General features: G+C 40.3%; 3 protein-coding genes across 4 annotated transcripts; 2 read left to right on the top strand and 1 right to left on the bottom strand.

Annotated features, from left to right (window-relative positions):
* Window positions 1–73: 73 nt before the first annotated feature.
* Window positions 74–3380, bottom strand: LOC144541911 (uncharacterized). Its single transcript, XM_078287006.1, has 2 exons — window positions 3266–3380; window positions 74–2787 (listed from the first exon to the last, which is right to left on the bottom strand). Exon 2 carries the CDS (start codon window positions 2754–2756, stop codon window positions 273–275), a length of 2484 nt encoding a protein of 827 aa, XP_078143132.1. The 5' UTR covers window positions 2757–2787; window positions 3266–3380; the 3' UTR covers window positions 74–272.
* On the top strand, window positions 3232–15014 carry smg9 (SMG9 nonsense mediated mRNA decay factor). Of its 2 annotated transcripts, XM_071927065.2 has the most exons (14): window positions 3232–3357; window positions 4750–4919; window positions 5474–5548; window positions 6089–6323; window positions 6474–6571; window positions 6689–6801; window positions 8112–8223; window positions 8408–8503; window positions 9485–9570; window positions 13180–13286; window positions 13401–13508; window positions 13752–13877; window positions 14018–14162; window positions 14320–15014. In XM_071927065.2, exons 2-14 carry the CDS (start codon window positions 4773–4775, stop codon window positions 14396–14398), a joined length of 1527 nt encoding a protein of 508 aa, XP_071783166.1. In that variant the 5' UTR covers window positions 3232–3357; window positions 4750–4772; the 3' UTR covers window positions 14399–15014. The 2 variants fall into 2 exon arrangements, with proteins under 2 accessions (XP_071783166.1, XP_071783157.1); XM_071927056.2 differs by lacking the exon at window positions 3232–3357 and having other exon boundaries at window positions 4527–4919.
* Window positions 15015–15905: 891 nt separating this feature from the next.
* Window positions 15906–21219, top strand: LOC139933083 (urokinase plasminogen activator surface receptor-like). Its single transcript, XM_071927101.2, has 5 exons — window positions 15906–15965; window positions 19182–19298; window positions 19387–19533; window positions 20470–20583; window positions 20715–21219. The coding sequence occupies exons 1-5, from the start codon at window positions 15920–15922 to the stop codon at window positions 20915–20917; spliced, it is 627 nt and encodes a 208-aa protein (XP_071783202.2). The 5' UTR covers window positions 15906–15919; the 3' UTR covers window positions 20918–21219.
* The last annotated feature ends 4920 nt before the right edge of the window (window positions 21220–26139 follow it).

The following is a 26139-nucleotide window of genomic DNA, read 5'->3' as shown; positions in this document are numbered from 1 at the left end:
TAAAAGCCATTAATGAGTAAACGTATGTGATTTTGCTTTGCTTTTGTAACCTAGTAATACAATAAATTAAAAAAACAAACATACAATGGCAATAATTACATGGCATGTGTGAAAGATCACTCTTGACTAAACATTTTGCTCTGGGGTATGATGCAACACCACAATAAAGCCACACAAACTGCACACAGTTTATGTTATTCATACACAAAATGCAGGAAAGAAAACAAAAGACTTGTTAACCATGAATAAGTCAGACTTGTGTCAATACTTTGTTATTTTGAGGGCTTCTTCCAGTGTTTAGCTTTTGTCCTGTTTTTAAGTTGGTGCCATATATAAGCAGAAGGCCTTAAAAAGAGTTGTCCACAATCGCAAGAAAAGGGCATGCTACACTTCCTCCTGCCTCTGTGTTTCCAAGAACATCCAGAAGAAAGGGATTTCCTTGAATTGCCCTTCATGTGCTCAGTTAAGAGTTTTGCTCCTGTGAAAGTTTCCCCACAGCTGACACAGATGTAGCTAGTGGCCTCCGCGTGTTGCATGCAGTGCCGCAGGAGGTGCAGCCGGTGCTTGAAGGCGCGGCCACACTGGCAGCGGTGTGAGCGGCGGCCTCGGTGGAGGTAGCGGTGGCTGATGATGAGGGAGGGCTGCCGTGAGACGGCGCCGCACTGCCTGCAGGGGTAAGGGGCCTTGGAGCGCCAGCCTGCGTTCATACGCTTCATCAGGGCCACCTCCCGGCTGTCGTTCTTAAACAGGGCCACGATATTCAGGGGGGGCGTTAGTGGAGACACAGACTGAGAGGCTACAGTAGCTGGAGTTTTGTTAGTGGCACTAATGGGGACAGATGCAGGGGTACAACGATGTCCCGGGGGATGGTTTGTCCCCTGGCCTAAGGCACTGTTTGTCCCTGATCTGACAGCTGTGTTGGGAACAGCCATTAATATAGGTGGTAGGGGTCTGACAGGTGATGGGGAGGCGGGTGGTTGCGTGTTTAAAAGAGACTGTTCTGAAGTTGTCATCTTCTGAGAGGACAGAATTGGGGGCCGGCTGTGTGTATTATTCTGCGTCATGACAGTCACCTGTGGATTTGTGGCGCTCTTCTGCGGGACAACCTGAGTGACAGTAGGTGGCGTCTGCTGGAGAATCATGAACTTGGTTACTCCCCCATTTAATAGTCTGGATGTCACGGGAACCAAGCCTGGGCGCGAAGAGGACAGGGAGGGAGAGGAAGGGCTAGATTGCACGACTGCGGACAGAGGCCCAGCATAGGATTGGCCAGCAGAGGGCTTCCCATTAATGATCAGGTTGACGGCACGGGGGCTCTGACAAGTCGCAGCGTGGTTGGAGACCAGGACATGTCCAGAACCGCTGGCGGCTAACTGGGCCACTGTGGCAGAGACGACTGGTGACATCTTTTTATCAGTCGAGGCAGACGGTTTAGTAATAATGCATACCTTGGTACTGACCATTGAACTGTGAGCTGTAATTACATGGTTTAACAGACTATTCTCAGTAGAAAAAAAGGCTTTGCATATGTGGCATGTTTTTGGCATTGACTCAGAACAATAGAGTCGGACAGTGTGAGAGCTTGACTTGCTTCCCTTGTGACAAAGGTGGTGCTTGTAAGAGTTCCAGTGAGAGAAAACTTGGCCGCAGATGTCACAGGAGTACAAACGCATCTGGTGTTTATGCAGGAACTTCTCAGTTGCAAAGTGCCCTTTGCACGCTGAACACGGAAATATTTTACTTCTAGAAGTACAGTGGAGCAAATGGATCTTCACATTCCTAAATGGCCCTTTACCACACACAGTACACATTGATCTATTGGCACTGGGGGGGTTGTTGGAGTATTTAAGAGTAGAGGAAGAGCCACTGGAAGACCCAGTTGAACTGGAGTGCGAGCCAGAATCTGATGCTGGATCATCTGGACATAAGTCAGATTCAGAGTGTGTGTCTGTGTGTGTGCCATCATCACTTTGCTCCTCTACATACTCCTCTTCATCTCCATGTACATCTGAGGGTCTTTCATCCCCATCGGCCAAACTCATTTCTGTGTCACCTGAGCTTGTTGAATCATCCGTGTTCTCACACTCATCACTTGTTTGATAGGGATTTTCCATCTTGATATCTTCAAATTCATCTTTAATCTCCAATGTATAATCTATGTGATCAACACCTGTCTCAGGTTTCCCACACTTTATCTCACCAATTTCTAGGGGCCTTGACTCGGAGACTGTGTCGGTGCTTTGATGTTGAATAGCTTTGTCATTTCCACAGCTGTCATTACATGTGTGATCTGCCACCACGTGTGTGTAACCCTCATTTGGTGGGGCGTCTTCAGAGGGAGATAGTGGAGCCATTTCAGAGTCGGTCAACTCATTATGGAATTTGTCATTGTTCTGATCCTGAGATACGATTATGTAACTATGAGAGGGAGTTCCTTCAAAAGGTGCAGAGCTCGTTGAATGTGTCTCTGCGTGCTTGTTGCACTCCCATACATTGCTAAACCACTGATTGCACCTTTTGCAGTGGGGCGAGTGTGCATTATCCAGGTGTGTGGAGAGTGATGTCATGCGCCGGAAAGTCACCTTGCAGATGTGGCAGGTGGCCTGGACATCGTGGCTTTTGTAGTGTGACATTAATCTTTGTATGCACTGGAATCTCTTTCCACACTCCCAACATTTCTCCCCCAGGTCTGCACCAACAGCCAGCCTGTCTGCTGATGCACACCAGTCTTCATCACTGCTCGAGTCTTCAGACATGTAGAGCTGAAATGGGCTCCCTCTGGCTGAGCTGCATTTCAAAGGAGGATTGACAGCATCACTTACAGACAGTGGGAATATTTATGAATAAATGCATGCTAGGTTTCATCTATTGCATCACAGCAGATATTCAGTCTTAACATGAACACATCAGGCTTGGGCCTAACTTGGCCCTGATCGCTTTTTCTGTCTTTGAGAACGTCACGTCAACCTGCGTGCCAAATTTGCCAGTATAACGTTATCTTGTTTAGCACACAGACCTCGTAAAACAGCCTAAATGAAGAGCCTCTACAAATCGGCAGGGTCCACTCCTCCACTCGGCATACACCCGCCCCACCAATCGGCACTTATTTCAGTCTGTCAAATAACTTTTAAAGCTGGTTCGCACTTCTGGTTCCCGCCCCAACGTGTATTTTCGTGGACGAAGACGGAGGAATTGCAGGTGAGCCACTAAAAACAGAAGACTCAGGAGACTTTCGCTTTCACCAGCAAAGGAAAACTTTACGTACCTCTGTCCACAAGACCTACTGGGTCAAAAACTGCTGCCTGCAGCTGCACGGAGCGACGGTGAAACAATTTGTGGATTCAGCCAAACTAAATGGTGACGTTAGTCCGAGTCAGTTACTTATTAAAAAAAATAAATATATATATATATAAAAAAAATATCATCGATTATATCTGTAATGACTGAGCCTAGGAGAAATGAGCCGGCTCTAATCGATATTCATCTCTGACGCGCGTTTAGCTGTACAGGTGACATTAACACAGAAATATTCAGCACCTATGACTATGAGATTTTCACATTTTAAGACAGTGTCATGTTGTTGATGGCGCCTCCATTGCTATCTTCCAAATATCCTGTTGTAGCCGGAAGAGGTGGAGTTATGAGGCCTACAACTCCCAGAATGCATCAGAGACCATTTCTCGCAACTTTCATGTTAAAAATTCTTAACCCCCTTATATATTCGAAAATTAGGCTACAGTGATTTAGTCAGTAGTGATTTAGATGTAAAGCAATGTGAATTTATGAATGCCCTTAAAATTATTTTCAAAGTATTCAGGTTTAGAATAAGCATGACTTCTCGATTTGAAAATACATTTTAGGGCCTTTGAAGGCGTCTTGGATAATGAGTAGCCTATTTTTTATTTTTTATTTTTTATTTTTTTAGGTATCCTAAATGGTAGGCTACTTGTTGTCTAGAGCGGCAGGCTTATTTAGGCCTATGTATGGGTGAACTATACCTTTAAGTAGAGATCTCAGGCCAAGACATCACATGATCATTATTATGGTGTTGTCCATGCAACTGGGAGGTTTGTCAAAGCAAGTGTTATGGCTACAAAATAACACCCCTAACGTTTCAAACTATAATATTAACTTTATTTGTATGGCACTTCTCAAACAAAGTTTACAAAGTACTTCGCTGCCAATACAAACAAAAGGCACAGAAGCACACGAAAATGACAGGATGTCATATCTTCCTCTGTATGCTATATACGGTAACATCTACAGGCGTTAAGCTTTAGTACAAGGTCGGAACTACAAACTTCATTAGGATGTTTCTTAACGAGATCATTTGACAGACGAACGCAGTGCGTTTGATTGTCAACACTCTGAATGCCAGGTGGGTGGAGTTTCTTCCAGCGCGGTAATATTCGCTACCAAACTCCATTATCGTACTAAAGCGGTTAACGTCGTATTACAAAACATGCGCGCTGACGGAAAGTGTATGCTAACGTTATTTAGCTACGTTTATTGACAAGTCTTCTGGAGGCAGACTGAACACGCAGTTACCAGGGAAAATTTAAAATCATTAAACAAAGTAACAGTTAACGGTTGCAGGACTGCTAGCTAACATTACCGCTGAGAACAAATCTTTCGCTTCTGTAACGTTACAGCGACATTAACGTTGACGTTACTGTTAGCTCGCTAAGTTACTGGGCGGACTGGGATTCTAATGCTAGCTTTCTAATACCATCAGTTGTCGTGTTTTAGTGTAATATCAGGTGAGCAGCGGCATGTCAGAGTCCGGCCACAGTCAACCCGGGATGTACGGACAGGGACGCAGGAGGAGGCGACGCCGGGGAGACAGGGATGCAGGTCCTCCGGGGCAAAACCTCTCCGGTCCCAGTCGGGATCGGGAATACCCCCCCAGAGAGCGCAGGGTAATGTATAAACACATGTTCACACCAACGAGGTTGTCCACGACGTAAAGGCATGTTTATTTGACTGTTTGTTTTGCTTTTGCTTTTGTAGGTGCATAAAGATAGACCTAGTCTTATACTTAAATGTGACCTTTAGTCAAACTTGCTATAGACACTTAACGCTAGTTATATTTACCTGTTCCTACTTCTTGATTGTTGTAGATCTCTAATGGCTTGTTTCTGTCTCTAAAGACTCTCTCTCTTGTTCAGGTCTTTCCAAAAACCAAAGATTGCCGTCTTGTATGAAATAGCTACAGTATTTAAACTTCCCACTCTGACAGTTAGGCAAACTCGTTGCCATAACAACAAAGTTCTTAACCCAAGCTTTGCCAGGGGGAAGGCGGCTAACTTTCCTACCTCAAAATAAGTAATTTGTAATTTAAGTAATTTAAGTAACAGACAGTCTTAATTAGCCTAGTCCAACCTGAGAATCTAAGACCAGTCTAAGGCTTAGACTAGTCTTAAAATAGCTGTATGCATTTGGGATCATGACTCACAGTTCTTCCTTGCTTCAGGATGGGAGCGAGGATCCCCCAGGTCCACTCCTTCAGAAGACTCCCATCATACTGGCGAAACCCCCTGGGGAAAGGGTATGTAGGCCTATCCGAAATATTTGCTTATAATAATAATTATATTAATAATAATAAACTTTATTTGTGTAGCACCTTTCATACATAAAATGCATCAGACAGACCACTATGCCAAAACTGCAGTCTATGGGCTTAAGACATTGATAAGCTAAAGCTGACACAAACACATTTGAAATGTACAGGGAGAAACATAAGCCCACATTGCCAAACAAACGCTGCACCAAATCATTGCTGTATGTAAAAAGAAAAATTACAGATAAAATAAATAAAAAAGTTTAAAAAAAAATAAAAAAAAGGAATAATAAATCAAAGGGTGCAACTAGTGATAAAAGAGCAATAAGACGGTACAAATAAAAAAGTTCTCATGTGCTTATTTTTAAAAAGTTAAAATAATAAATAAAGATAGCAAATATCTAAAATAGTTAAGAATGGTAAACAGGCTGCTGCTAGTTAAAAGCGTGATTAAAAAGATATGTTTTCAGTTATTTGCTACCCCGTAGGTAGCGTTATCTTGACTTGTGCGGTTGGATCCCTTTGTAGTCCAAGCCCTCTCAGAACACGCCCGTCAGTGGAGCCCCTGCCCTGGAGAAGCCCATCATGCTAATCAAAGCCAGGGAGGATGGAGGGAAGCCGGGGACCCCTCAAGAGGCGGCCCCTCTGCCCTCTGGTGCTGGGCCATCCAAGTTGGAGAGGGAAGGACAGCGCCCCACCCAGCCGGTATACCAGATCCAAAACCGAGGAATGGGTGCTTCTGCATCAAGCATCGCTGTGGACCGTGAGTTAACACTGATTTCACACACTGTCCTGTCATTTTTTTTCTGTACTGTTTATGTGATAAATCCTCTCCTGGATGCACACATGAAGGCAAAATGACAGCTGCATAGATTTTAAATGCACATCTCAAATCCATTCATGTGACTTGCAGCCGTGATTGGCCAGTCGAAACTACTTCCTCCAGAGAAAATGAAGCACAGCATCAAGCTAGTGGATGATCAGATGAATTGGTGTGACAGCGCCATGGAGGTGAGTCATCAGTTAATTCACTTCTGTGATTGTGTAGCTGTTGCTTGACATATTACATTATATTTTCTAAGTCTAATACAGTTACTGTTCAGCAACAGTTGTGTTTTGTTGTTCTAGTACCTGAGGGACCAGACAGATATGTTGGTAGTGGGAGTCATTGGCCTGCAGGGAACTGGGAAATCCACCATCATGTCGCTGTTATCTGCCAACACACCTGAGGAAGACCAAAGGTAGTTGGTAGGGATGGGCATGATTAAGTGGCTCAAGTTTGAACTGATGGATCAAATAGGTTAATGAGTTATTACATTTTATTTATTAATAAAGTAACAATAACATTTATTTGTATAACACTTTTACAAAGGGTTTACAGAATGATTTAACAATCAAATAAAAGCAAACATACTCATAAAATAAATTCAAAGAAATATGGTAAAATGATAAGATTAGACAGTAAAAACTATACTAATAGGATAAAATACATCACATCAAAGCCAGTCTATAAAAATAGGTATTTAGAAGTGACTTCAAAGTGGATACTGATTCTACTACCCTAAGCTCCTCAGGGAGCTACAACAGCTACACGGCCCCTGCCTGAGGATCTGAAGCGGCACACTGGCTCATAGGGGGTTAAAAGTCTGCAATATAGCTTGGACTCAGACCTAACTGGGCTTTAAAATCATAATCAGTGAGATCTTCAATCAATTACAGGTAACCAGTGAAGAGATGCCAGAAGTGGAGTGATGGGATTTTGCTTATTTGTACCAGTTAGAATCCTACATGCAGCATTTTGCATCACAAATTACTCAGAAATTTGTGCCTAGTTGCTGCATGTTAGATTAGTTAGGAATTTCCAATGCTTTTTCACACCTTTGTCTAAATTGGTAATACATGTATCTTTATTGGTTTCCACAAGAGTGCACTGGGAGGAATTAGCACTAGCCTAATGACAACATACATTAAAAAATGTTGAATGTTTTGATCATGAGGGCTTGAAAAGTAATCTAAAAAGCAGAATACAGACACATTTAAGGTTTGTAGATAATACCCTGTAGCACCCAAACTCCACACTAGTTATTATAGCTTATCAGGAAGCAAAATGTGTTATGAGTTTCATACAAATGTCTGTAATACCCAGGAACAGTTTGCACTCATTTAATTGATAGGCACACAATTGGAAAGCAGACTGTGAGTTAGGTCTAATTTGGCTTTCTGTTCACTTTATATTCCTGTTGCTCACGATTATTGGCCAATTAATCTTTTCCTTCTTAGAAGCAATGTTGCCAAAACAACTCATGCTTTTACAACCTATACAATGTGTACTGTTAATAGAAGTTCTAAAATCAGCCTGTTCCATTGGCTTCATCAGTTTGGTCACTTTAAATTATGTAATAGATCTGTGAAAAATACTTAAAATTCCCATTCCCAGCTGTTAGGTTCTGAAAACATCTGAAATAAACATACATGTGTACTTGCACTGACAGAATGGCAGATTGAAAGAATGAGTGAGGGAGGACATTGACATGTGTGCTTGCTTGCACAGGGGCTATGTATTCAGAGCCCAGACTCAAGAAATCAAGGAAAGAGGAGGAAACCAGAGCACTGGGATTGATTTCTATATCACACAGGAGAGAGTCATCTTCTTGGATACACAGGTAAGAATCAAGGACTATTTAAATTGGGAGCTTCTCTCTTTCTTTGGCTGTACTGTAGGATGATGTCATCTGTTAGCCACTTCTCAGATGTTCACTTTGCTGTCAGAATGTTAAAAGTGAGTAAGTTATGAACTGTGAAAAGTAAAATACAGCCTTGGAAAATCAATGAAATTTGTTTCTTCAGCCTATCCTCAGCCCCTCTATTTTGGACCATCTCATCAACAATGATCGGAAGTTGCCTCCAGAGTATAACCTTCCTCACACGTATATAGAGATGCAGGTCAGTGTTTGGCCTGCAGAGGGCAGTGGGCTAAAACAGTTGTTAGGCGACCGGGCCCACAGGGCTGGTAGCCTATTGTTTTTGCTGCTATTATCTTTCTTCCTTCTTTCTTCTTCTTTCTTCTGACTAAAACTGCCTTCCCATGAACGAATATGCACAAAATTTTGCACAGCAGTGCAGCTCAAGTTTGGTGCCAATTCTCCCCATGGTGGTGCTGCAGCAAGCGCCTAAACTTTGAAAATTCATGAAAAATCAGCCGTAAGTGCTACGGCTTTGCAACTTTCACCAAAATGTTGGCTCAAATGAGAAGAAACTTTCATATGCTGCAACCTAGTGCAAATTATGAAGTCCATCACTCTCATTTTTTCAAAAACTGTAAAACTAATGAAACCTATCTCCTCCTACATTTTACGTTCAATTGACACCAAACTTGGTAGACGGCATCTTCAGACTGTCCCCGACAAAATATCAATTCAGATTTTTGATACATCAAAAATTGAGCCCACAGTGCATTGAAATGTTTTACTGTAAATGGTACTTTTCACATTTTTCATAATAACTGAGGTAATTTTTTCCAGATCTTCACAGAAACATTTTGTCTGACAGAGGACATGTTGTAGATGACGTGGTAAATTTCATCCATTTATCTTAAAATTTGTAATTTTGGCATTTTTTAAAAATTCTGTGGTCATTTCATAAAAGAAATGAATGGGAAATTTAGCATACTTGAAAAAATGATTTTGAGAGGAACCACATTCAAAATAATTATATAGAAATGTTTTCAAAATGATTAAGTATGCATGGGAATTTTTTTCTGATTTTTTTCATTTATAAATTCTAAAACCTTTAATTTTTTAAAGGTTTCTTTCTTTCCCCTGACTAAACTCTTTTTGCCATTGTTTTAGATTTTATATAGGCTTACAAAGAATTCTGAATGAATACTAAAAAATGAGAACTCTTTCTATAATGTGTCATCAACAGTCTCTTCAGATCGCCGCCTTCCTGTTCACAGTGTGCCATGTGGTTATAGTGGTTCAAGACTGGTTCGCTGACATAAACCTCTACAGGTAGGTAACTTTCCATCTGCTATAGACCTGCGATATACTTACTGCCTAGACACACAGGAGAAAAGGCAAGGGGAGCTCATATGAAGGCTCTGACGACATTTTAAAAGTTCACCTCCCCTCAGGAATGTTGAGAATTTCATCTTGTAGCTTGAGAGGATATTTGACATCTACTTTTTCATAAGGCCAATATTGTAATTCTTTGAATGAGACTTATAGAAAACAAATGTTAGCAAAGTCAGTATGTATGTGTGGCTGTGCACATGGGTGAGGCATACCCTTGCTTCATGTCACATGAATTTAAAACTGAGAATTAAGTTCTATAAGAAGTTGCTGCTGTTTTGCATGACTTAATGTCTTGGCTTGGATTGGTTCTTCATATGGACTTTATGGACTTGGTGGACGTCAACTGATCTCTTTTGTTATAAGCCGTTGCTCCTAACTTGGTGTTATTTTTTATTTGTTGTGTTTATGCTTCATATTGTTTTATCTTGTGTGTCTCTAACCTTTGTGTCTGTCATTGATGCTGCTTTTCTTGGCCAGGTCCCTCTTATAAAAGAGATCATGTATCTCAGTGAGGCTTTTCTGGTGGTTAAATAAAATAAAAAATAATTACATTTTTGGATTTTATCGCCAAACACTTGCATTGGACAAAGAATAGAAACTGAATTGAAAAACTATGATGCCATGGAGGCCTGTTATCTTCCCTGGAGAGTTTTCATTGTTGTATGTTTTCAGTACTGTTTCAGAAAACATTATGTACTGCCAAATTAAATTTTAAGACCTTTTGAAGATGACAGACTACCTATCTAAAATGTGCTGATACTCATGCATCACACTACGAGTGGGACAGTGTATATGTAAAAAAAACAAACCAAAAACCCCACCCTGTTCAGTACGCCATCCTCGATTCAGGACTATGTGAACAGGATGACTTTAGTTTTAATTATGACTAGGGATTTGAATACTTCTAGCCTAATAGTCAAGCCACTTGCCTGAGGTATACTATTCTTTTCATAAGCTGTCAGAATTGTCATCAAAAGTACATTTTTACTGTTTGAATTAACTGTCAATACACTACTGAAAATTATAATTATGGTGGGGCAGTGGTGGCCTAAAGGTTAGAGAAGCGAGCTTGTGACCGGAAGGTCGTCAGTTCAATCCCCCGGACCGGCAGGATAAATCTGGGTGGGGAAAGTGAAAAGCAGCGCTTGCCCCTCCCTCATTACCACCACTGAGGTGCCCTTGAGCAAGGCCCTTAACCCCAACCGCTCCAGTGGAGCTGCTCAGTGGCAGCAGATCAGACTGTGGTTGTACTGGTCAGCTTCCAGGTGTGAATGTGTGTGAATGTGATCAGGGCGTTCCTGAAAAAGAGAGCATTGCTCTCAGTGAAACTCCCCCTGAATAAATAAAGGTGAAAAAAATAAATAAATAAATAATAATAATAATAATTCTGCAGGCTGTATACTACTTGTCTGTGGTAGTTGAGCACAATCACTGAAGCCAGCTTAGTGGTAGCAGATATATATTTTGATTTTGCTTTTAAACAAAGTTAATGTCGAGGACGCCCTAATGTCAGCAGGCAGACTGTTCCATTTCTTAGGAGCATAAAAGTTGAAAGCTAATTCACTGGATTTAGATTTAGTCTTGGGGGTGTGGAGAAGACCGGTGCCTGATGACCTTAGAGGTCTGTCTCATAACTAGAAAGCATATCTGATATTACTGCATTGCCAGACCATTTATGGTCTTGTACACCATAAGTAGAATCTTAAAATCTATTCTGAAGCTAACAGGTAATCAATGAAGGCTTTTAAGGACTGGAATAATGTGGTCAGATTTCCAAGTTCTTGTTAAAACAGGAGTAGCTGCATTTTGGATGAGCTGCAGTCTTCCAATAGTTTTCTTGGGAAGGCCACAAAGAAGTGCATTGGAATAGTCTAACCTGCTGGTTATGAAAGCATATACAAGTTTTTCAGTGTCAGCTTGCGATAAGAAACCTCTGACTCAAATGATAGAAAGCAGACTTTGTGATGCTGCTGACATGTGACTTTGCTGCCACTAATTAATGAGAGAGACTCTAATAGAGGAAAGACTTTCTCTCTGTGAGCCTGTGGTCCCAGAACAAGAACAAGAAAGTTTGGGATCTATATGAATCAAACAGTTGACCAGGGAATTAAGAGGACTCAGATCAGGGACAATGAAATATATAGCTGTGTATCATCTGCATAACTGTGATAAGAAATATTGTGATTCCTGATGATATGGTTGAGGGGGAGCATGTAGAGATTAAATAGAAAGGGCCCTAAAATTTACCCCTGTGGGGCCCCACATGATATATTTACTTTGTCCGAGTTAAAGTCACCAAGGGACACAATAAAGCTTTGGCCTTCCAGATAAGATTTAAACCAGCTGAGAACCTATGCTATGGTCTGCTGTATCAAATGCTGCACTAAGATCCATCAAAACAAGTACAGATAGCTTTCTGACATCAGAATCAACCAACAAGTTTAAGTTCTGTGTTAGAAATGGAAAACCAGATTGGAACTTGTCATAGAGGTTGTGGCTTGACTACTCTCTTTTGAACAGTTGAATGCCTGCCCAATTTCTCCATCCTGTTTTGATCTTGCCAGATAAGGTTTTGGTTTTAATTGTAGCTACAGTATAAATGCATTCCAACAGTTTGCTGTTAAAAAGTATGTAAGCTACACTGGCCTATTGAGTCTGGAAATGTATGGACACCAAATGTGATATTTTACAGGTTTTGGAAAGTTTGGGAATTTGCATAATAATTATGGAAAAGTAGTGTGAATTCACATATTACTGTATATTTGTTGTAAAGAAAAAGATTTGGCTATAGACAGATATGGCCTATTTGAGAATTACATCGCCCAGGCATGAACAGCATACATCATACTAAACAATGACCAAAATCTTTAAATTCATTCAACAAAAAGTCTTTAAACAGTATGTCATTTTGAAATGTAAAATTAGTAGCTATGCTGTGACTGAATGAAGTGTAGTGTATGTGATGCATATGCCAACACACACAGGACAGTACACTGTTCCTCATGTTATGAACACCTGTTCATAATAGTATAAAAATAACTGGATTTGTTTTCATTCTTGCTCTCCATCTCATATGGATTCAAAAGTTCAAATCAGATAAATGTTGGCCAGACAATGTGATGAGTTGGAACTGAACATACTGTATGTAAACTGTAAAGAATTGTGAAAATGTAGCTGATTAACTGTAAATAAGAACACTCTAAATAGCCAGCATCTAGCGCCGAGTCCTACAAATGCAGCTGAGAATTTTTTACATTATACAATTGTTTTCATTTTATAAGGTTGTCTATTTGTATAGATTAGAATTGCATTTTGTGACTTCCAGAAAATAAACATTTTAATGATAATGGAGGTCTCTGATAACTGTGAAAAGGTGACGACAATTATTTACACCATAGAACACAGAAAAATGAACCACAGAAAATTATTTTTTGTTTTGCCCATAGAAATAGAGCGGGGCATATCACTTGTCCCGCACTTTGTGGCCGTGGCCCATTTGAAGCCTCACACCATGTGCAGAAAATTTTGTGGCATGTTTCTGGGTAGGTTCCTTCAGACTGCTGAGATGCTGAAGCCCTCCACTCCCTCAGCAAGCCATGACAGCACTGGCTCTTCAAGCAGTGATGATGGAGCTGAGTACTATCCCCATATAGGTGACCTTTCTATGCAGAAACACACACACACACACACACACACATCCACACGCACTAACACACTTAATATACTGAAAATGAAACTCCTTTCTTTTTTATCCCTCCTCCATCTAGTGTTCCTGCAGAATAAAGCCAGGCGGGACGAGTTCTGCCCTAGGAATCTCAAGAAAATGCATATGGTGGTGGACAAATTGATGGCCCATTCTCATCTCAAATACAAAGGTTAAAAACTCACACAGAGAGAATCTGCTACTCATACATAAATACATTTTGAGGGTTTAGGTTTAGGTTTTATTTATTCGCACCATGAAAGAAAACCAATAAAGACAATACAAAACAAAAAAAAAGGAAACCTGGTGGGGGGGGGGGCAATCTTTATTTCAGACGCAATCTTTATTTCAGATTGCGTCAGATATTGCGACATGCCCATGCTCATCCTGCCTGTGGTTTGGTATCTGGTTTCAGGCACATTATCCATGCTCGACTGCAATATCTTCCCTGGCCTGGGGCGGGACTATCTGGACACTGAAGTCAACATGTTCCTGCTGCCTCTGCAGGAGAATGAAGGGGAAGATGCTCTTACGAAAGCAGGTTAGAAAAAATTTGTCAGTCTTCCCGTAAGACCTAACTCCACTTTTCTTCTATAGATTGTATGGCATTTAAATCAATCATTTGATTGAAGAAACGTCATTTATTTGAAAACATGATTGTGGCCATTGCATCATGTTTAGGGTCTGGGACGTCCCCGCTCTTCTCTTTTCTACCGGGGTACAGAGGACACCCTACCTTCTCCACCATGGTCTCCAAGCTCCGCAGCCAAATACTAGCCATGCCCCGCTGTCAGCTGTCACACACCATCCTCACTGAGAAGAACTGGTAAAGGAAACAGAGACTCAACACACTCTACTTTAATCACTCATCATTCATAACATATCTACATCTACATATCTACCTTGAAACAAAAAGCACATGAGATTCATACAGGTGAATAGATATTGAGATCTTATATAAATGAGTTGTGCTGTTGTTGCAGGTTTCACTATGCAGCTCGCATCTGGGACGGGGTGAAAAAGTCATCGGCCCTCTCTGAATACAGCCGCCTGCTGTCCTAGCGCCTTGGTTGGACTGCTGCGATACAGCACCATCACCCCCGAGAAAAACGGGTGGTCCTCAGTCCTATAATAGAGTCACGCAAAGAGAAAGGTGGATCTGAAAATGGACAATGTCATTCGCACCTCGCAGGAGGGAAAGGTTAAAGCGGGAGACCTGTTGGTGGTGAAGAGTTGGACATACCCTCCAACCAAACACTACACCAGGTGATTTCACTGATGACTTCCTCATCCGTGGTTGAAGGTGTGCCAATCGGTAGTGTTCGGCTGGAATGAAATCGTGCAGACTCTTGGCGCTCCATGGCACGAAGTTGCCTATCGCTACACTAGGGCAAGAGCGTTCTGTACTTGCTCATGTGTTCTGTACTTGTGTTCTGTACATGTCTGAACAGAATGTGTTGATGTTTTTATTTGAAAGCCATTATTGACCGTGTATGTTGTGACCACAGTCCTGATGTACGTGGTGGTATAGAGATGGTTTCTGAGATGAAAAAGCAGCACGCCTCTGTCAGTTGTTGTTTTTTTTTATTTTCATTAAAGCATACAATATAAAACAATTTGTCTCTTAGTACTCATCACATACAGGGTAAATTCAAAATAAAAGGAAACCCAAGGACAAGGATTTCCGTTTGTGGTTCTTAAATTGTGTGGTGCTTTTTATGGCATCATTTTGGTCCACTCATCTGCTCGAAGGCCAGTGCTAATCACTACTAATGTACTGTAACAATTTGGGGTAATCTCTAAGGGCGTCCTGTCTAAATGCAATTGTAGGCAGTTTTAGGATGTATATATTTGCTCAAGTTGGATCATATTTGGTTATTGAGAAGACCTTGCTATATTATCTAACATCACTATCATGTTTTTCAAACTATTGACTGCTCTCGCCTTGTTGGTAGGGGCATTGCCATTTTATGGTCTATGCTGTACTCGCATCAAATATGCATCATGGGATAAAGTTACTAACGTGAAATCTGTATGTGATCAGTGTTTTTGATCAGTGGCACCCCAGCACAACCTTCAAACTTTTTAGAAAGAGCCCTGAAAGAAAACTTCACCACCAGAATCCTTTACTGCAGTGACAATTTGTGTTGGTGTTTACTTAATTTTGACCCTGAACATGAGCAGTGCAAAAAGGGAATGGAAAACACTAGACAGTGTTTATGGGGAAATGCCTGTATATGAAACCCATCTCACCCATCTAACCCTATATTTAAAAGTTTTAAAACTAGGCATGTGTAAATAAAGTTGCCATTTACAGGTGCATTAATAAGAAAGTAAGTGGAAGTGCTTGGCAACAGGATACAAAACAAAGACCCTCATATAGGTTAGATTATATTTTCAACTTGCTGTACTTGCAAATATACACATTTCCATCTTCAAAGTAAATTAGATTTAACAGTCAAATATGTTTGTGTTTATCAAGGATGATGGATGTCATCCTGAGACCACTCCTACTTAGCAGAACTACTTAAAGCTGTAACTGCCCAAAATTTGAGCCACTTGGACTCCACCCGCCATCCTGAAATGCATCTGCTTATACTGATCCTTGGGAGTGTGCTTCTCCCCAAAGGCAAGTTTTTTTTTTTTATTGAACGCTAGTTATGTTTTCCCTTGAGTATTAAGTATATAGTTAGATACCAGTAGGCTAGTTAAAGTGGAATGTACATTCTTAAAGGTTCAGAGTGTCACCAAAACAGGTTCTCTGTATTGTCAGAAACCCTTCAAGAACTCTGTCATGACTCAGGAAGATATTTTAGAATGCTGAAACGCGTAGAATAAACAATCAATGTCTTTGGATTCAAAGGTAGCCTGTGTGGGCTATTTTAGTCAAAAAAAAGCCTGTAATTCAATTAGCTACAGAACAGATAGGCTACTAGTTTGCATGTATACAGCGAGGCACTGTTATTGTATTTCACTTTGTTATTTTTGTTTTCTAGCCTATATTTTTACGTAATATGTTGGTAGGCTATAATTTGTTAATAATGGTCAGTGCATTTCTGATCGGGGAGTGACGTGATGCTGCAGTGAATCTTTTAGAAGGGCTCCGGACTGTCCAGAGCGAGCGAGGCTTTAACTTTTGTGGCATGGTCTAGTAGCTGTTCTGGGCTGGGGTTATTGTGGACCGTTTGGTCGCGTTGGTGTATAGCAGGGGACAAGAAAATAAACTATAACGTTGTCTAATAACAATAAACAATAAACAATTAAAAGATGGAGTAAAGGGGTGGGTATGTAGAGAGAGGCACTGAGCCCACTGTCCTCCCTTCAGGACAGGGGGAAGGTGTAGAGGCACTGAGCCTCTTAATGCCGTTCATCACCGGCAGTGGAAATGCTGCTGGTGCTTGCCTTGCACTACTGAAAAGGTCAGTAATTATTGCGCATTTTGATGCCTCAGCTTCATGGGCCTTTATTTTTTTTATCCCTCAATTTCTCTGCCCCACCTTTTCGTTTTGTTACGTTTGTTACATCTGGACCCCACTTGAACTAACCTGTAACGATCTTCTTCCCCTTCTACGACTAAATAAAAAAAAAAAAAAAAACTAAGAAAAACTGATTCTACAAATGCTACTTATTCTTAGGGCTTAGCTGATGAAGACTATACAGTTGGTTTCGCTACGGTTGACAAAATGCATTTATTGTAAGTCGCTTTGGACAAAAGCGTCTGCTAAATGACGTCATGTAATGTAATGTAATGTAGCCTAATGTAATATGTATCCTGGGGAAAAGTTTAGATTTCACTGGAGAAACATTACCATACTAAACCCACTCCATGTGCTATAAAACCATGCCGGATTAAGTTAAAATTTCACTACAATTCCACAGCAAACAATACACCCATCGACCCCAATAGAGTATAGCAATTAGGATAAACAGATAGAAACATCAATAGCTCAGCGTTTGGTTTTCCCAAATGAAAAACAAAAACCAGGAGCCCCAATACACAAGAACATTGCGTGCACGCAAAATAAAATCAGTTTCAGAGTGGGCCGAGCCGGGACAGTCACCCGCAATTTCGTAGCGGCTATACACCCACGTGACCAAACGGTCCACAATAACCCCAGCCAGAATACTATAGACCATGCCACACATTTGATTTCCCCCAGTAGCACAAGATATCACACAGAAGGAGTCCCTTCTAAAAGATTACTGCAGCATCACGTCACTCCCCGGAAACATAGGAGAGAACAGAGAGACAGCCGATCAGAAATGCACTGACCAGTATCAACAAATTATACCAACCAAGGGCGGATATTTCATTTCACTGTTGGGGGGGGACAATAAACAGAAAAATTTCTCAAGAGCAATTCCTGAAGGGGACACCAAAGGTGCCTCTAAAAGTACTGTTGTATTAAATGTATATAGAGGTCCATTATGAAACATTTCCATAAGCACTTCATTCCTTTCTTATGAAGATTTTATCAAATTGCCTTTGATATTACTGGGGTCTTTCTACTTGGCGTTTCGGTGCACTGAAAAATGATCGGATGTCTGTTTTTCTTTTCTCTGCCATTTTAACTGACTGGCTGACAAATAGACACACACACACACACACACACACGCACACACACACACACACCCCCCCCCCACACACACACACACAGCATGCAGGTTATTTACAGTAGTAGGTGAGATGCAACACCCATTAACTGAACTAAAGCTAATATATGCCTAATTAGATTTAGTTTTCCCGAAAAAGCAGATCTCTAATGTTTTGCTGTCAGTGTGTAAAAGTCCAGAACGCTATGAAGCCTGCCAGAAACTTACTTATATTTTAACATAATGTTTGTTGTAATTATGTCTTTTTTATTAATTAAGTCTTCATTTATTTCCAAAATTATGAACAAAATAACATAGTGGCAGCCATTTTACATGCAGTAAGAAAAAAAAAATATACTTAGAACCTAATTACATAGGGTGAGTTAATCTTAAATATTATATTATAGAAATATTACTGTCACCATCTACAAAAGATAAAGTATTTTGGTATGAAAACCCGCATTTTAATTTAACCAAGTATCCTGTATCATAAATACATGTCTGGCATTTGTAACAAACCAAACCGCTTGAAAATCGGTCGAAAATTCAGCGAGTTATGATGATTTTAATAGTGGACAGACCTCCTGCCTCCATACACATACATGCATTAGGAGACGCGGCTCCGTACCACCACGCTGACGCACAAGATTCAACCCGAGGTAATGGAGCCAACAAAATGTAGTCTGGTTACATTGTGAATGTGTTTTATTCTACTGAGTGGTAGAAGTAAAGAAAAATGTCTGACACATCCTTTGTTTTAAGTTAACCTTTGCAAAGTAGCTTCTTACTGGAGGTCTGCCACCACTGACACACTTCCAGAGATCCTCCACAGACACTCGTACCGAGGGCTGATGTGTGTGTGTGTGGGAGTTCGGGGAGTCAGGTAGGCAGTGGACCAAACCACTGTGAGGCGTATGAGGGGGGACGCAATCTTTCGAAACTTAAAAACGCATTGTTTTGCGTCTATAATTAGCACAAGTGCTTTCAATGCATATTATTATATTATTTAAAATTATATAGTTATGTTTACAATGATATATTGAGGGGGACAACTCTCTGTTAGTCCCAGGAAGGGGGGGTCCGGACCCCCCTGTCCCCCCCGTAATTTCCGCCCCTGATACCAACACACACTGAAACAAAAATAACTAAAAAATGAAATACAATAACAGTGCCCCGCTCTACCCCGCTACACATGTTTAAATTGCAAAAAGTTCATATTTAACTTGTCTGACTTGTTCATCTGTTCTCTCAGCCTACACCCTGACATGTTACGAATGCGTCCCTGGACTCTCAGGAAGCTGCACAGACACATCCAAAGATTGTTCCTCACTCGGTCAATGTGCAGCAGCAAGAGTCGTTTCATACCTGGGTATGTAGTAGTGCATGGTTTTTCTTTCAGCAAGTAAGACTCTTTGGCATTCTACATAATTTGACAAAGGCTGCTGTTTGTTCTGCAGGTGATACAGAACTCCTCAATGTCCACATGAAGTCTTGTATTGTGGCTGATCAGTGTATGAGCGGCTCGGCCAACTTTGGAGTCTCCAGGACCTCAATAAGCACCAAGTGTTGCTCCACTGACCTCTGCAACTCCCAAACTATCCCTGGTAACTTCCCTGTATTTACTGTGTTTTGATAATCAGATGCTTCTTTGGACCGACTCCTGTACTCGTTGAAAATGGAATGCATTTGGTTCTATGACTCAAAAACTCACCAAAATTTGAAAAATTGTGTGGTTGACACCCATAAATGTTAGTGTTGGCATGTTTCAAATTTTCAGCAAAATCATCAGTGTTTAACAGAATTTAGCATGTAACACCAACAAAATTGGTTTCATCGACTAAAAGATACAATTCAGATTAATTTTAATATTTACAGAAAATGTTTAATTGGTTAAAAACAAACATCCTCTAATCATAGGTGAGTTTGACTTTTACGCTATTTTGCCTAAATCACAGAAGCCTCTGGCAGAAAAAAAAGATATTGGTCTTAATGTGAGACACTCTCATTGAGTCCCAGACAAACAAAAGCAGTCTAGTCTGCCTAACACTCTTAGATAACAGATTTATCTATCGCTTCGCTTGCATAGGCCTACTGTCTGACTCAACCACCAGAGCTTTATAGACAAGATCCCTGAGATGCCTGTCAAATTGGATAGCCTCATACAATAACACATAGATATAGTTTAATTTGTGCAGAGGTACAAATAAACTATTCAAGGGTTGTTATGTCACCTCTCAGCCACTGTTTGTATTGCAGAGTGCCCTCCTGGCCACTCCGCAATCTCCGCCCATGCCTTTAATCTGTAAATCTGTCAATTAAGACACTGTTATTTTAACTTATTTGTTGTATTATTATCAAAATATTCTTTTGTTGTAATTACTTCATGCATTATCTTCAATACTCATTATTTGCATATAGCATATTAGTTAATATCCTATTCTTTGATGCTGAAATCACCCAATTTCCCCATGGAGATCTTTCAAGTTTTATCTTATCTAATGTATGGTAGCACTATGAACAATGTAAGTTTTATCTTACAGTGACCCGTGTCCCTTCTCCCAATGGTAAAAAGTGCCATGGCTGCAATGACAAGGGGGAATGCAAAAGCATTCTAAGCTGCTTGGGGGATGAGGACCGCTGCATCACAACAACAGGTAACAGGCCTATGGCATCAGATGACTCACTCTAATATTTCACATTCCTCAGCTCATAGGAATGTTTAGTGATGCAGCTAGACATGGTAAAGCATTAAGCTCAGTCACTAACATTGTTTTCGTTCTCATAGTGGATGTAGAAGGTAAGAAGACAACCTTGAAGGGCTGCGCCTCCCAGACCATGTGCTCGGGTATAACACCTGCACAGGCAGCAGGAGCCATAGGAAAAGAAATTAGCTGCTGTGAGGGTGACATGTGCAACAGCGCCAGCAGCACCGGTGTTAGCCTCCTGCTCCTGGTGGCACCAATGGTCTCTTTTGCCCTGTTCTTTTAACTGACGGAGACACAATAACCTCACCATTCAGTTTCCCTCCTCACCTCTGTATGGCCTCATGCTCCTCACCACTCCTTATCCTCCCTCTTGATATCCAATCCCTAACCCTGCCTGTTAACCAGTGTCTGCTGTGTTCCATTTTTACACAAGGTCTCTCTCCACTCCTTTTCTGTGTATGCCGCACCAATTTGTGGAATATTCAACACACTTTTTGGGATGAGATCCACTAACCATCCCACCTGGCCACCCACACACCCCGCCCACACTCTCTTCAGCTTTTATGCACAAAAGCTTTGATTGGTATAGACACATACTATGTTCAATGTACTGCTAAGTTAAAATAATTTCCATACAAGCAGCTGAATTTTGATGAGAAACAGGAAGTAGGGTAGCAGACAGTATAGCCAGCAAAATATGATAAATAAACATAGCATTTCTGCCCTTTGCCTCAAACAATTTTTTACCTGCTCCCACCTATATTGTTTTGAATATTACCTATAAAGCTCAATTAAACAGCAAAAGTCAGAATTCAAAGTGAGAATTCTGAGTTTAAAGTCAGAATTGCAACATTCTGAGATTAAGGTCAGAATTCTGAGAATAAAGTCAGAATTCTGATTTAAAGTGAGCATTCTGACTTTTTTCTCCGAATTCTGAGATTAATCTCAGAACTCAAATAAATTTCTCACATGTGACCTTAATCTTCTTCCGTAAAAAATGAATAATTTGATAACTGATACATTTTATTTTTGTGTTTTCTTTGGGGTTTCTAAGTCTCATGATGTCTCAGTCTCATTCCAGACATTCAAAATACGAAATTCACTTCTAACTTTCATGACATGCAGGCATAGAGGGCAGTTGTATCAGCTATAAATTTGGTGTAAGGTTGGCAAAAGGGTGTGTACAATGAATTTATGCAAATAAGATTCATGAGCAGACAGTGGCAAAATAAATGTTCACTTCAAAGGTGGCTAGTTCAGAAGGAAGCACACCACCAGACAAATTAGCTTATACTGCCCACACATAGTTACACCTAGGGCTAGAGTGCAACACAGACCTTGTGAATCAAAAGTCGAGGAAGTCCAGGTCTGAATCAGACCCACAGGCTTTATCTGCTGACTCAAGTCCCTGATTTGAGCTGAACTATGTCTATACTGAGTTCTATTTTGTTATTACAGTGCCTTTGCCATGTGTGGGAAGCTCATACCTATCCCAATTTTCCTGTTAGCCATCATGACAGAACTGTCAGAATTTCTTTCATTTTAAATTGTATGCAGTGAATGGGAGCAAAACTATGCTAATCACAAGTATGTAAAGCTTAATGGGTTAGACTTAATGTCTTTCAATAAAAAGAACTGACTATTATGAATGAAATGACAGCTTAAGTAATAAACAACTTTGGCAACAAATGTTAGTTTGTATATAGCAATATGGCATAGATTTTGAGTGAGTCACAGAAAATATAAAAAGATTGTTTAATATGTAAATATTAGGGGTGTCACGATTCGATTTGACTTTCGATTTTAAGGTCACGATTCGATTTGATTTTTGATTTAAACATTTTTTTTTCAGCACTGACGGCTATGCCATTGTTAGACTATTGAGTCTTGATTTGTAAAGATCAACAGATCATTGGTTTTATGCCCTGACAACTGTCATTTACATTTTCAAATTCTTCTTTAAAGAGATGGTATCATGTGTGATATAACTGCCATATTTTTTTTTGGAATGTACCACACTAAGGCCATATGGTCAAATTTTTTTCAAAGTTTTTCCATTTAAAAAAACACAACTTTCCCTTTAATTTGGTACCAAATACATGGCAAGGCGATTCAGGGCGTCTCCTTACTTCAGTGTCAACATTCACAGTATGACAACAAAACAGATCCTTCCTATCTTGGCTAACGATAAGCTTTCAAAATACATACAAAACCTCCAGCACTTCAGCCCACACAGTAATAAGATCAGACAATAATAGTCGCCAAACATATGGAAAAAGTCGCCAAACTTATATGGATAAAAGTCGCTGCAACCCGGCCAGTCCTCCTACCGACTCTTCGGCGCACTGCCTCCCGGAAAACAGCGTCCGTCTCCGGCGGCGAGAGCAGGTAGGTCTCGCTGTTTAGTGAAGGTGATCTTGTGTCTTGTATAATCGAGCGATAAACAAGCGATTTCGATCAAAAGACTTCAACTCACAATGTCTTCGTAACTTTCCACTACATACGGCGGGTCAGGTTCTGTCTCACAGCACAATCTGACAGCTTCCAGAAGGTTTTAAAAGCGTGACGCTGAGCCGGCGAAGCCATTTTTACCGGTGGAAAGACGATTAAACCCGGGGAAAAGCAAACGTCTCAGTGTCACCAGATATACAGTATTTTCCGGTTCCGGTTCATCGATGACAACTTGAAGTATATATAAAACAAAGCTGATAACTTGATTTTCAGTTTTTGGTACATTTTAAATGATTTATAAAAATGACGGGCGCTCTTGGGCGCTATAGTGAAACAGAACGGGCGCTATCTAGCAGCTATGCTGTCCTCATTGAAATGTTTTTGTTTTTTTTCTTCAGACTCGTGCGAGTAGGCAGGGGTGGAGAGAAAAAAACACTGGGAGAATCGCTTACCTGATTGTGATTTCGAAGGTCGAAATCGAACGCTCATTTTGATCGATTTTCGATTTAGAATCGAAATCGTGACACCCCAATCAAATATACAAAATGTAACTATTAATTAATCCTTCAGTTTGTTTATTTGTTGTTTTTTTTTAAAGTAAACCCAACAACCCAGTAATTGTGTGAAGGTTTTCCAAAGGTTTCTTCTACAGAACTGATAGAGTGACCAAACTGCATGACAACTACCTCTCTATAAAGGGTTTATAGCAAGTATATCATTTTACAGTTATGTTGTGTATGTTACACATAACCCAGTCAACTGAGGAAAAATGAGATAAAAACAGCAATACTTGTTTAACAGGTTGAATTTATAAGGCAACGCACATAAATGGCTTAGTAATGAACATTTTGAAATTCTGTTAAATGAAAGCGGTTCATAAAATAAGAAGCTTTGTAAATGAAAGGGACTACAGAAAGACTGACAGACAGATTCATTAAGTGATGGGCCATTAATGTCAATGAATGTCTATCACCTAGAAACTTTTCAGTCTTCCAGAAAAGCTCTGTAAAGTCACAGGTACATCCGTGTTTACACACATACACACACACACACACTCACACACACACACACACACAGAGAGAGAGAGAGAGAGAGAGAGTCTGTGTGAATGCAAAACAATAACACAGCATCATGGGCCTGGAAGTGCTTGATGTGTCCAGGATGTCTTGAAGGACTCAAAAGTTTGCATATACGTTATAATCCTACAACAAAATTCAGGGAAATTACAGTCAATTACAATCTCAAATTGTGAAGAAAAGGGAAGAGAAAATCCACACAACATTGTTCTCTGCACCCTGAAGAAGGCCTGGTGGGGCCGCAACGCGTTGGTGCGTTTTAACATGAAATAGCCAAGGTCAATAAAGGCTTTTTAACTTCAGGAGAGTGCCTTGGATTTTCTCTTCTCTTTTCTTCACATATGTCCAATGAGCACCACACATTTGAAGCCCATGCAGCGTTCCTCTTCTGATCTACAATCTCAAATTGTTCTGTAGGCAATTAGCCTTTAACATTATGCTTTTTGTAATTTACATAACTAAAGAAACAGATGTGCATTTCAAGAGCACTGCATAGCTGTATCAGTCCTAGGTTATATGTTAGATAAAGTGAGACAGCTTAAATAGCAGTGATGCTGGATGATCTCAGATGGATCCAGTGTAATTCATATGAAGTCTGGGGACAATAACAGTCTAATAATCTTTACATCTGATCTGGGCATTACTACTCACGTCTGTGCAACCAGCCCCAGGCCTGACCGAGTGAGGAAGTCTCCGATTACTCAAACAAGAATAGAAAAGTGAGAAAATAATGAACTTGTGATTTGCAAATACAAAAGAAAATGTGAATATGAAAGGTAGTGTTATGGCTTTGAAAAGAGTGAGAAATAGGTGTGTCATTGATACTCACTCCTTGGGGGATGGAAAGCGTTGTTTGGAGATCTGAGTGTCACAGTTTACAGTTTTGGTGTTGCTTCTAAGAGGAAGAAATCAGGACACACAATATCAGTTTTTGCCAGACAAATGATTTGACAAACCCTTTTTCAGGCCTTGGAGGTCTCTGTCTGTCCTCAGGGTATCTTCTGGAAATTTGGATAGGTAATATTTTTCATTGTGAAATGATTTTAAGCAACACAAGGTAAATAGGCTGTTTAGAGATTATAATTGAAAAAAGTGTTTTTAATTGGTACAATATGGGACCAATATAAAAAAATGGTTTTAAACGATTTATTAATCAAGTCTACCTGGATAATCTATCCCATAGTGATTTCCTATGAAAGGAATCACAAATTATTATTATCACATTTACGTTCATATATTCGACAGAATTTAAAAAGTGTATTGAACTGATTCCTCTGGTAGAAATAAAGGACTTGTGGTTCTGCATGATTTGTCTTCAGATGAAGCTATTCATTAGCATGAATGTTAACCTGTAACATACAGTATGTAGTCCACATATTATGCACATTCAGGCATTAAAACTCATACCTTTTCTCTGGTCGAGGCGGTGGTCTGAGAGAGTTGTCAGAGCGCCCCCTGTTTGAAACATGGCATACAAAAATGCAAAAAAGTGAATATTTCTTGAACAAATAAATGTTGACTTTTACAGGATAAAATATCAACAGCTTTAGTATTATTTACCAATAGTGACACTTTTTAAATATTTAAATATGACTATTCTAATTTCACATATTCTACCTTTTCCTCCATATGGCCACTCCAACCACTGTAGCTAGGATAATAATGACCAGGGCAACAGGACCAGCTACCGGGAGAGCGCCTCTCAACTGGAACATCAGCGATCCTGGTCAAAGTGGGTTGTAGGAACATTGGAGGCTCATACAAATGTATTAAGGAAAATGCAACTCAATATACTACAGCAATGCAGAGCATATGCAGGACAGGTGAATCTTGTGCATATTAGACTGGTGCTCTAACCCTTCACATTCAGCTCGACTGTGCTGGCTTGTTGCTTCCCTATCTTTCTATCAGAAAGGTTTCACATATTGGAAATACGGTAAACACGTCCCCACAATTTAATTTAAGGATTTCCTCAGCT

Source organism: Centroberyx gerrardi, chromosome 12 (assembly GCF_048128805.1).
Source record: "Centroberyx gerrardi isolate f3 chromosome 12, fCenGer3.hap1.cur.20231027, whole genome shotgun sequence".
In the NCBI taxonomy this organism is placed as follows: Eukaryota; Metazoa; Chordata; class Actinopteri; order Beryciformes; family Berycidae; genus Centroberyx; species Centroberyx gerrardi.
This window is presented reverse-complemented; position numbering and strand designations above follow the sequence as displayed.

What these genes read in the sequence shown, in the direction of transcription:
- LOC144541911 (XM_078287006.1), bottom strand. Translation starts at nt 2,756, where the DNA reads ATGTCTGAAGACTCGAGCAGTGATGAAGACTGGTGTGCATCAGCAGAC.
- smg9 (XM_071927065.2), top strand. Translation starts at nt 4,773, where the DNA reads ATGTCAGAGTCCGGCCACAGTCAACCCGGGATGTACGGACAGGGACGC. An exon ending in ACCCCCCCAGAGAGCGCAGG is followed by an intron (nt 4,920 to 5,473) that starts GTAATGTATAAA and finishes TCCTTGCTTCAG; the next exon opens with GATGGGAGCGAGGATCCCCC. An exon ending in TTCTCATCTCAAATACAAAG is followed by an intron (nt 13,509 to 13,751) that starts GTTAAAAACTCA and finishes ATCTGGTTTCAG; the next exon opens with GCACATTATCCATGCTCGAC.
- LOC139933083 (XM_071927101.2), top strand. Translation starts at nt 15,920, where the DNA reads ATGCATCTGCTTATACTGATCCTTGGGAGTGTGCTTCTCCCCAAAG. An exon ending in AAGAGTCGTTTCATACCTGG is followed by an intron (nt 19,299 to 19,386) that starts GTATGTAGTAGT and finishes TTTGTTCTGCAG; the next exon opens with GTGATACAGAACTCCTCAAT. An exon ending in CAACTCCCAAACTATCCCTG is followed by an intron (nt 19,534 to 20,469) that starts GTAACTTCCCTG and finishes TTTATCTTACAG; the next exon opens with TGACCCGTGTCCCTTCTCCC.